Source organism: Pipra filicauda, unplaced genomic scaffold (assembly GCF_003945595.2).
Source record: "Pipra filicauda isolate LSUMZ 115617 unplaced genomic scaffold, ASM394559v2 scaffold116_size3395265_pilon, whole genome shotgun sequence".
NCBI classification, from domain to species: domain Eukaryota; kingdom Metazoa; phylum Chordata; class Aves; order Passeriformes; family Pipridae; genus Pipra; species Pipra filicauda.
In genome coordinates this window covers 1,728,933-1,740,226 of record NW_024103618.1, presented here as the reverse complement: position 1 = coordinate 1,740,226, position 11,294 = coordinate 1,728,933, and the positions used below count along the sequence as shown (strand labels likewise).

Here is an 11,294-nt window from a genome sequence, read left to right as displayed (position 1 = left end):
GCAAACTCAAAACTGTTTCCAGCTACACTAAAGGAAATTGAACACCTTCAAGTAACCCTGAGGCTGCAGCAGGCTCTGGAAACTGTTAGTCCAGCAACTGCACCAGAACATGCCATAAAACTGTCATTTTCAAAGATAGATATTATCTCAGCTGCCTTCATTTTTATGTCCTGAATACAGTTCTCCTACACACTAGTTTCTGTACCAGTATGCACTGCCAGCTTCAGTGAAGGGCCAGGGTTCCAACTACACTGGAAGTGGAACTTTCTCTGTATAGTGTTGGCCCCAGGAAAAAGACATGAAAATCCGTGTGCAGTTCACTTTGCATTTAATTCACCATGAAACACACTGTCTTCTACAAAACTGAACAGCTGTACATTGGAAGCAGACACCAAGCTGAATGTTTTCTCCTGCCTTGGCTCTCTACAGCCCTACCAAAAGGTCCCAGAACAGCATTTATCTACTTATTTGTCATGTAAGGGAGATTTAATGTGTGTGAAAGAAAAAGCTCTACTGTCAGCACCTCCAAGCTGAGGAGCAAGGATGCAAAGAAAAGAGCAGACATGTTTCTTGTACCTCACAGTTTGTCCTTCTGCTGAAGTGTGAACCAAAGCTATCAGTCATATCAGATCAGTCATGATCCCCAGTGAGTGTAGCAAAACCCTAGATGACACTCCTAAGACACAGATCAAGCCATGTTCAAAGGGGACTTGAATGCTTGGTGGCTATTGCAGGCACCTACAGGCACAGCTCTGCCAGCTTTCCTGCTGGCAGCACTGACAACTTATGCAGCCTGTACTGCAGCACTTGACCCAGAAAGGGTGCTGAGATTGTGTCTAGCCATATAAAATTACATCAGATGAGGAAGAAACAGCACTTATTGTCCCCAGCACTTCCTAGTATCTGTCTGTGCAATTCAATTTCAAGTCTAATTCTTTCTGAAATGAAAGAGACAAAACACAGAACAATGAACAAATTAGCAGAGGCACTTCACTGATAGGCTGCAGACGAGTTCATGTTCAGCCAGTGAAAGGAAGATGGCTGTGGCTACTAAGGAGAGCTAAACCGAGAGTTTGATCAAGTCTCTTTCATTGGTTTTCACACTGTTTTCCTCTGTTGGCTCACTCAGGTGTCACCCTGCTCAGCATGCTGGAGTTTGGGACCTCCACCCAATGCTCCCGCCTTTCCAGAGTGAATCAGTTATTGAACTTGGACTTCTTCAGTGAGGCAAAAAATATCAGGGCCCCTTGTGAATCTAGTCAGTGTGTTTTCACTTCACAAAGAAGTCTGTACATGCATTCTTCATTCTAAATATTCGTGTATATACTTGTGACATAAATTTCAAACAGAAAATCATTTCACAAATAAACACAGACTAAGCACAGTACTTATATGTCCATGCCCTAAGCATAGTACACGTCCAGCTTTGATCACCGATTTGCATATAAATTATGAACTCTGTGGTTAGAAAAATTACTGTTTCTTTACCCTCAAAGACAATATTTAATATAGTGTAAATAACAAAATGTTTTTTTATTACTGAAATTTACTTTGAGAAATAAGTGTCACTAAAAAGTTGTCCTTGCATAGCTTGGTCTGGTAGAGTCATGAAATTTTCTTTAAATTGGGGGTTGGGGGGGAAGACCTCTAGACAGAGATTTATAACATCACTGAGTCACAGAAAACTAATTTTGGTAACAGCAGAAATCTGTGATTATAAAACAGAAACACACCTGGGTAGCAGAGCAACACAAGTAGTCAGGAGGAAAACTAAGTAAAATACTGGGTCTGTTATGTGCTTTTCCATGATCCAGTAAGAATTTGATCGTGGGTTGTGGGTTTTGCAGGTTGCTCCAAAAGCCAGAGTGAAGATAAAGTAAAACAGGATGCTGCCAACTATAACTACTGTATGTATCCAAGTCTGCAAAGCAGAAAAGGAAAGAAATTAGATTTAAGCTCTAAAACAGGAAGACCGGTAACACCCGTATGTGTGTACACTGGCAAGCATGAACATGCATACTCTTCCTCCAAGGGCAGCTGCTGAATGTACCAGAGGATACACCTGTTCAGATAATATTCCCAATTTCATACAAAACGGTCCAGAAAGAATGGAGCGGTCTTTCCACAGTACACAGGTACCCCAACCACTTAATTTATTTTATTCTAATAAATTCATAGCTTTTCATTCTTTCGTGAAAGACATTTTTATGCCATTTGCCACCTCATCTACCGGCAGCAAAGAAAGCTTTCTCAAGCAAACGGAGGCCAGATCTTCACATGACACCACCCTTATGTATCTTGCTTGAGAGGTTAATTAGCTTTCTACACTGGAGTTTTCTGTAATTTTACACCTAAATGACTATAATAGGAAACAACATTGTCACTGGTCTGACAGCTGCTGACATTCAAAAACGCCAAATAAAACCCATTTAAGTCAAGTTCTCTATTCAGAGCGTGAATACACTCATGCTATCCATATATTCTCAATAAAGACATTTTTATTATGGCTGCCACGCTCCCAAGAGAACAATGAAATCACAACTTGAAATTTCATCCATTATAAAACAATCCTAAAAATATTTTTCAAAAAAAGTCAAATAAATAATAAAATCCATTAAGCTGCGTCCTTCTACTGTAAACATTAATGTATTTTCTTTAAAATTATGCCAAATAGCCAAATATTACCCTTGTAAGGGCTATAACTTTATCCAAGGTAACGCAGATGCTTCAGCTTGCACAGACTTAATTAAAAACTGCAATAATGTTTCCGTACCATACTGGTTTTCCCATTCTGGCATCAAAATACCCCTCCAAATTGTTCATCCTGGCAACAGAGCAGATCATCAGCTCCAAGCATTCAAAATCAACAATTCACATTGTTGTCTTTGAGATGCCAGCTTTGAGAACTAAGGAAGTTTCAGTAGATCACTGGTTGATTTTATCATTTGCAAAACTGAACTGACATCCCCAAAATCCACCATACCCTAACAAGGCAGGATCCTTTCACTGTTTACAAATAATTCTGAGGCCAAATTGTATCCATTTTAGTCATATGAGTAATTCTATTGGTTCCAATGAGAGGTGCATTAGAAGAGCTCACACGGTCACATAAGTATAATATTTAGGTTTTGGCCCTTTTATATGTATTCTGTTTTGTATATGAAGATCTTCCTTCCATTTCATTTTATTGAAAGCTGTACGCACATATTCTGTTAGGAATATACTGTTTTGGAAACAAAGTACTCACCACAGACTTGCACTCAATGAGAAGGTGAAACAGTATTGTGAAGAGCGCTGCTGTGTTTATAGGGTTTCCAAAAGAAAGAATATCTATGTCTGAGTCATAGTAAGTCTGTAAAGGAAGACAGCAGTCAGTGTAATATATTCTTTACATATAGTCCCAATACAAAGTGTCATGAATAGTTTCAATACCATACATATTTGCATGCACACATTTCACTTCCATTCCAATGACGATCTTCTTAGTATACATTTATATATCAGGAAGAAAAATCAAATACTTATTCTCTGATTTGCCTAGGTTTTAAGCATGTCAAAATGTATAAACGTATTCTGTATCCAGCACTTACAAAGTAAGGCACAAAAAAGCAAACCAGACTTTGGTAAAAAGCATCCAGCAAGGTTATCCAGAGAGTTGAAGGCAAGTAAGCCTGTGAGAAAAAAACATAATGGCATTGAAACAAACTGAACAAATTGCTGCATCCTTAACTAGCTTTAATTTGGATTTAGGGAAAGATTACATGCAGAAGTAATTCCAGTTAGTTTCCCAATGAAAGAAGCATCTTTTGTGTTATAGTTATTAGAATGAAGATCTCCCTTCAACCATAACTGTTAGTATTTAAATCAGCAGCCACCTCTGGGAACTCTGATCTTACAGTCGTTTCTGTCAGAACAGACCTACTAGAGCTGTAGCTAACTGAGTACTAAGGAAAGGAGGGGGCTAGCAGACAGTGATGTACCCTGCACTTTACCATCACTGAATGCCAAGTCCCACTTTCTTCTTTGTCCAGCCCCTTCTTTTTGGTACATGCTCTGCTTGACTTCTCTAACAATGTTTATGTAGTACATTGCTTCACGTGAAGTCTTTAATTTTTCTTATCATCCAAATGTCTGATAAGATCGGGTCTATGACTAAAAAGAGCCAACAAAAATTTTCTGAAAAACAGATTTTATTTGTGCACATATTGCACAGGCCTAGATGTTTTTCTAATAGAGAAAGTGCTTTAAAACAATGTTTTCTGAGGGGAATCATAAAAGAAAGATAAAAATGGCTCAAATGCTGATCATTTCAATTTGCTTCAGGCCAAGCACTCTTTAACCTACCACAGATTTCTGGCTCATTATGTACAGCTGTGGGAGCTGCATGAGTATCTCTGCAGATACATCTTTGTCCAAGACACCGTAAATGATGGGTGGCACCGATGTAAAAAGGAGATTGAAAAGAATCAAGATCCAGTAGTCAGTCATTGATGTGCCTGAAAACCCACAGAAAAACTGGTACCAAAATAGGAGGTTCACGTAGGTCTGAAAAGTCAAAGATGACATGATAAAATGTTACTCACAGACAAGTGTTTTAAAAGCCAGGAGAAAACCAGGCAGATCCTAGGTCTGGTTACAGTAATCTGTGAAAAACTAGGTATAAATGCTACAGAGTTCATGCCATCTGACACTTGAAAATTATATTTGACCAGCATGCAGTTTTACACTTCAAAATCAGACATGACTTGTTTAAATAGTCATGCTGCCACCACATTAATAATACCCATTACACACTGTTTAATCAAATCAGACAATGGCTTTGAGTGGGAAATTCAGTCCAAGAAATAAGAGTCTCTGGTCTCTGCAGACATAAATGAGAAACTGAATTGTTTGACATATGCTTTTTGATCTCATTCACAATAGGAAGAGAAAAAAGAAAATAAAGCCCCACTAAACCCCTCAGTGCCCCCAAATATGCAAACTGTGTTTTCTATGGGATTGGATAGCTACATACCACATTCTTGTAGAAGTAGTAAAGCACCATGTTGGCAAGTCTGGTATAACACCAGTGACCATGGACAAGCAGCAGCTTCCTGAGGTGTCTAAACTGAGAGATTGCAAAGTCACTTGCCATCACAGCCTGCAATGCACATGAAGAAAAGGATATGCTACATCCAAACCATTAAAGACAAGCTTCAGATACTGCCAAGTCAGCAACTTACCCGCTGTTGGAAATACTTATTTTATGATTTTTTATATATAGCGCTTACGAGGTTACCCTCACTCAGATATCCCCTTCCATACAAAACTTTACAACTAACACACAGAGCTCAGCCCAACATAGCATAGGCAGGAACATAGCTGTTGCCATTATTACCACACAAGTGCACAGAAATCACTGACACTTAGGCTGCTTATTTCCCTGCAGGACATGAGTAATTGGGAGCTCAGTGATAGGCAAAAAGATCTGTTGTTTGGAGCTTGACCTGGAGCATTCAGCTTCTGATTACTCGTGGCAGAATGCTGAGACCAGGGTGTGAGCTCAGGCTGCGAGCTCAGACTGCAATGTCTTGCCTGTGTAAGGGTGTAGATTGTGGAGCTGCTGGGTCTCCAGTGTACACTCCAAAGTGATTTAAAATGGAACCTGATGTCATTTGCAGCTGTCTTTGGATACACTACCTGCATGCCTTCTTGGCCCGATATTCCCACACCAGTGTCAGCCACCTGGATCATACTGACGTCATTGGCACCATCACCTATAGAGAAAAGAGGGAGAATCAAAACTAGCTTTGCAGGCTATCACATCGCTCTGGATGTGGCAGGAAAAGACAAATACTAAACACCAGAGAGTTCAGAGAAAAACATTTTTATGGCCAACAGCGCAGCCTATGGAAAACGTTAAGGAAAAGAGGATTAGTAAGTGGAAGGCCTGACTGAACTGAGCTATATTCTCCAAATGGATAATAGCTGTTCCTTTTGCCAGAATCTAGTTGGCATGCCAGAACAGAAAATATGGGTGTTTTAAATCAGAGCCAGTTATATCCCCTCTGCCTTGCTATTTTGGGGGGTTGTGATGGAAAGGAAAACCCTCTTACTTGCTGCTTTGCACATGTTACATAACATTGCATGACTGATGCTGTTCTTATTGCTTAGATTACTGTAAGTTTATGGACTAAATTTGCTAGTTCAGAAGACTAACAGCATCTTATGCTAGAGACAACTACGGTTCAAAGATTATCTTGCTTGCAAAACAAATTTTGTTACAGACACTAACAAAATACAGGAGAGAAGAAACTGGCTTCTACTTCTTTTCAGAGGAAGAAGGATAACCGCAGGACTCACCTACAGCTAACGTCACTGCCTTTAGCTTACTTCGCACCAGCTTGACCAGGACACTCTTCTGTAGTGGTGTGGCTTGGCAGCAGACTACAGCCCGACATTTTTCTGTGAGTTCCAAGAAAATATTCTGTAGGCTGTCATGAAGGACATGCTCTAAAGTCCTTCCATCAATAACCAGGCCTGCACTGAACCCTGGAGCTTGGGTGGAGGGACTTGTAGAGACATTTCCAAGCTTCTGACTGGGGTTTTTTTTGGCAGAAGCATTCTTCTGGATGTCTTCTAAAATTTTGCTCATTACCAAGGCACAGACATCCTAATTAAAGACAAAAGAAAGGCAACTTATTAAATACTGTTTGTATTCTGGTTCCCTTTTGAATTCATAAAATACAGAAAAGGTCAAATGCAGCCCTTGTATAGCATTTCTCTTTAATCCAGAAAGGCTCAGACATGAGCCTGAATAACCCTTTAAAATCACTAAGGATGCAGTCCGTTGTTAATAAAAGGGTCTGTGATATAACTTTGCTTAAGCAGATTGGCTTGGGTATTTCATAAGGAGAAGGGAAAAAACTGAAGCAAGTCAGAAAACCTTCACAGACTATCGGGAAAAGCAACTGTTAAGGATTCTGTAATGTTAAGACAGCTTTCATAGAAAACTTTTGCTCCTTAGATTTCTTTTGTCTAGCATGCAAAGCCAAAAGTGCACTTCAAATCAGATTACAGGTGAGCTGCAGTGAACTGTTGAAGAACTGGCCTGGTAGAATTTTTTAGCTTGTCAGAATCAACATAAGATGCCCAAAAATGTATTGATATTGATATATATAAGTCCATGCCATATAGAAGAACAAATGTTCTCATTATTTCACTTTGAAATGCAACAGTATCAAATCCTATTTTTTGTTTCAAAACCCAGTTAGAGGGAGGAAGAGCACTACTCCAAAAGTGGCTCAGTTCCCACTGTCAAATAAGATACTCATTCCCCAGTCGGGAAAAAAAAACAGAGAGAAGTGTTAGCAGAAATCAAATTCCAAGCTTTCCTCAAACACAACTGCATTAACATCCTTTATTTTTCACTTTATTTTCCCCCCAGTTACTACTTGCCACACTATCTTTTATGGCCTCTTAAGAAATACAAACTACATTTCTTAAGTACCGTGTTTCTCTTAAGAGAAACAAAGAAAAATGAAAGATCTTAGAAAAGTCCTCCACATTTTGGAGAAGCCTCAGGTTTTATGGCTGCTCTGAGGAGGGACATTTCATACATTGGCTTTACCAGCAATCTCTCTGGTAAGCAATCCAAAATTGATAAAAATCAACTGAAAACCAGCTTCTTATAAGCAACCACAAGAGGATGAAACGATGAAGTAGGATTAAACTTGCTATCCAAACCAGCATTTTTAACCACTCTTTATCACACAATTCAATTACTGGGTTGTGAGGGAGAAGGTGGTTTTTTCTCTGATAAAAGTGTTGACAGATTAGTTTGAATTGTGTGCAATGTACTTCAATGAGATTATTCCTTCTATATCTTTGCGAGACAACCAGGGCTGAAGGCAAGTATTACAAAAAGCAACATAAAACTTAATTCATTAGAATTTGCCTAACAGTAATTCTCATACTGCTAATATGCTACAACTCACAGCCATTTGAAATGTCTAATAACATAGAATCATACAATCATTTGGGTTGACAATGAGCTTTAAGATTATCCAGTCCAACCATAAACCTAACACTGCCATGTCCACCACTAAAACAAGTTCTTCAACACCACACCTACACACCTTTTAAACACCTCCAGGGACAGTGCCTCAACCACTTCCCTGGACAGCCTGTTCCAATGCTTGACAATCCTTTCGGTGAAGACACTTTTCCTAATATCCAACCTAAACTTCCCCTGGCACAACCTGGGGCCTTGTTAACACCCTAACTTATCACAGCGGGAAATTAAGCAGTCTTAATTGAAATAATTAATCATAATTTAGGGACTGTATATAAAGAAACAAATGTTACATGCATAGAAAAGATTTCACATGTTACCCACATGGAAGGAAACCATTAGTTTTCCAGTATTTTCATGTTCCAAGAAATCATGCTGTCTTTGTTTGGTTGAGAAAGCAGAGAACATTTTGTTTCTCTATATTGTCCTGTGGTACAGCCTAACAGAATTTTTCACCAGAGAAGAAAATCTAATTTTCCACTCACCCTACTTTGTGATTTAAGACTGAAGATTCTGTCATCTGGTTCCAGCAGCTTACAAGCATAGGCAATGTTGACAGCTGTCTCTCTCTTGTCACCTGTCAGCATCCATATTTTTATTCCCGCTTTCCGTAATGCCTGTATCGTGTCCGGAACACCCTCCTGCAGGCGATCTTCAATGCCAGTGGCACCTTAATTTAGACAAGCAGAAGGATTAGTGCTGCTGTTATTTCCAAAATGCTGCAAGAGTGACAGGACAAGATGGTTCTCTGCGTACCCACATCCAAAACTAGACACCCTACTGTGAAATGCTTGAAAATGGGAGCGAGATGGGGAGAGAGGAAGGGAGGGGGAGGAGTGAAGGCAGGAGGGAGAGTGGGATTAGGGGATTAAGGGAGGGAGGGAAAATGGAATTAAGAGAGGGTGGGAGGGGGGAGGGATGCAAGGGGGGAAGGATGCAGAGAGGGAGGGTGGGTTGAATTAAGGGATTAAGGGCAGGGGAGAGAATGAGGAAGGTGGGGGGGATGGGGGAGGGTGGGATTGAAGGAGCTGGGGGGAGGGAGGGACAGAGGGGAGGGAGTGAGTGATTAAGGGAGGGAGGGAGGGAGGGAGAGTGAGATTAAGCAAGCATCTTGGCTGTATGAAGCCATTTAACATCCGTGTTCTCACTTCCATTTAACGTTAGGGCCAACCCATACTGGTTACTGTCACACCAGAGACACAAGCAAAAAAAATGCTTTGGCCTGCAGGACAGCAGGACCCCACAGCAGCTAGACTTCTCTCTGCTGGCTTTAGTGCCAAAGGGTACCTGGATATCCTTAAAATGACATCAGTTTGCAGCACTCCTCTGGCTTCTCTCCAGAAACTGAAGCCAGTAATTCCAGAACTCTTTTTAGTATCAAGGTTTATGGCATTTGCACTAAGCAGATATGGCACAAAATGAGGGAAGTAACACCTTTTTACACAGCTTCTCTCTTCAGCTTCTAGCTTCTAGCATGAGCTGCCTTTACTGCGAGTCTGCAGTTGCCCTTTTACACACCTTTTGAAACATTTTTTATTTCATTTCTGCACAGCTGAATGACCTTCAGAAGAATGGTTCCTGCAGAAGCATGCCTGACTTCCCAGCTCCATATTATTACAGGAGGACACAGCACAAGTATACCTGCTGTGCCACAAATGCAACACTGATGGAAAACACATCCAGAAGTGGGATATCTCTGAATGTTTGCATAGGCAGGCCTGTGATTTGTTATTATCATTTCATATGCTTATTAAAATGATATTTAAAAACTCTAGTGAACACAGAAAAATACAATAGTAATGATTAAAAAAAAAAAAATCAGTAAAAAAATGTTTCCCCTTTACAAACAACAGGAGAGTACCAACTGTCTTCAGAGTGTTTTACTAGTACAAATTTACTAGTGAGATCTATGAAAATTCAGGAGTGACAATAAATTCTAGGTCTGTAGAAAGCTATGTGTTACACAAATTGAGATTAGCACAGCTCTCTACAAGCAAATTCCAATTATGAACATCATAAGCTGTTTCCTGGGGGTTATAGCATTTTCTACATACCGAGCAAAGTTAGTTCTGTCTCAAGCCTCGTGGCAGATTCAAGCAGCAGCTTCTCCCTGTTGTCAATACTGGTTTCTGCTAAAAAATGATGATTTAACCACTCTGCATATTCTGCATCACTCATCACCTACACAGGGAGAGAAAACATCCGGCATGTATCTATACTGTGTTTTCAATGGTGCCTCGAAGTGTTCTCGTGGTTACTTCTGCTGCCCACATCCTGAGCCTAGAAGTGCAGCCCCTGGCAGAGCATTGCTCTGACATGTGCTCCAACATGTCCCTGGATTTAGTAGGGTGTTCAGAGAGTTAGATTACTTACCCAGCCTACTCACTGGGACCCTGCGGGTTCCTGGAGCTGCCTGCCAGATTTCCACTTAGACGGAAGGTAGCAGTCCGTGGACACAGTATTCTCTCCCTACTGCTCTTTAACTGCAGCACTGAGACAGCCACAGAACCACTGCACAGCTGAGTACAGCTCGATGACTGCGCAACTACACAGCCTGTTCTTTCACTTTACATAAGGCTTTGTAAAGAGGCTTCTTGCCTGTTTCAATCCCTAAGGAAATTTACTTCTGATCAGCTTTGAATTTAAAGTGGAATCTCAAAACATCACTTAAGTTGTGCATCTAAAGTTTGTAACTTTGCAAACTGTTTGTGACATCCAATAAAACAGGTGTGACTTAATTTGTTTTCTGTGCCTGAAATTCCAAACAGGGTAAGATTCGCACAAGGAGGTCTGCTTAGGACTCTTAAAGAAAAATCAGAGTATTTAACAACCCCTGTTTCATAATTGGGCTGTTAAGCTGCTTGATCCTAAATTGACAACAACTATGGCAATCCAACAGAAGTCAGGAACTGATCTGGGTTATCTTACAGATTCCTTCTGAAAGAACATAAGGATAAACAAAGTGGGGCAATGGAAGAATCTGTTTAGAAGCTGTGATGTTTGCTCCACTGGTGATACCTCTCAGGCTGGTCACAGACTGCAAACATTCTTCAAAGTATGTATTAAAAGGAATACCTTCTTAGCAATACACAGAGTGCGCAGTCCTCTTCTGGCATAGTCATCCAAATGCTGCTGAGTTCTCTCTTTAATCTTCTCTTCAACTTCTGAATTATTAGTACATGCTATCACACAAAAAGAAGAGAAAGCAAATTAAACATGTTTGTTTAGGCTAAATTTTGTG

The 11,294-nt window shown here is 40.2% G+C and overlaps 1 protein-coding gene across 2 annotated transcripts in view; it reads right to left on the bottom strand.

Moving 5' to 3' along the window:
* ATP10D (ATPase phospholipid transporting 10D (putative)) overlaps positions 1-11,294 on the bottom strand; it is a 50,834-nt gene that overhangs the window by 9,775 nt on the left and 29,765 nt on the right. For both annotated transcript variants that reach the window (XM_027717706.2, XM_027717707.2), the window contains 10 exons: positions 11,129-11,235; positions 10,108-10,234; positions 8,539-8,723; positions 6,343-6,652; positions 5,680-5,756; positions 5,015-5,140; positions 4,345-4,545; positions 3,591-3,671; positions 3,248-3,352; positions 1,734-1,921 (listed from right to left, as the gene is read on the bottom strand). In XM_027717706.2, coding sequence (XP_027573507.2) covers positions 1,734-1,921; positions 3,248-3,352; positions 3,591-3,671; positions 4,345-4,545; positions 5,015-5,140; positions 5,680-5,756; positions 6,343-6,652; positions 8,539-8,723; positions 10,108-10,234; positions 11,129-11,235 — 1,507 coding nt within the window. The remainder of the gene's footprint in view (positions 1-1,733; positions 1,922-3,247; positions 3,353-3,590; positions 3,672-4,344; positions 4,546-5,014; positions 5,141-5,679; positions 5,757-6,342; positions 6,653-8,538; positions 8,724-10,107; positions 10,235-11,128; positions 11,236-11,294) is intronic.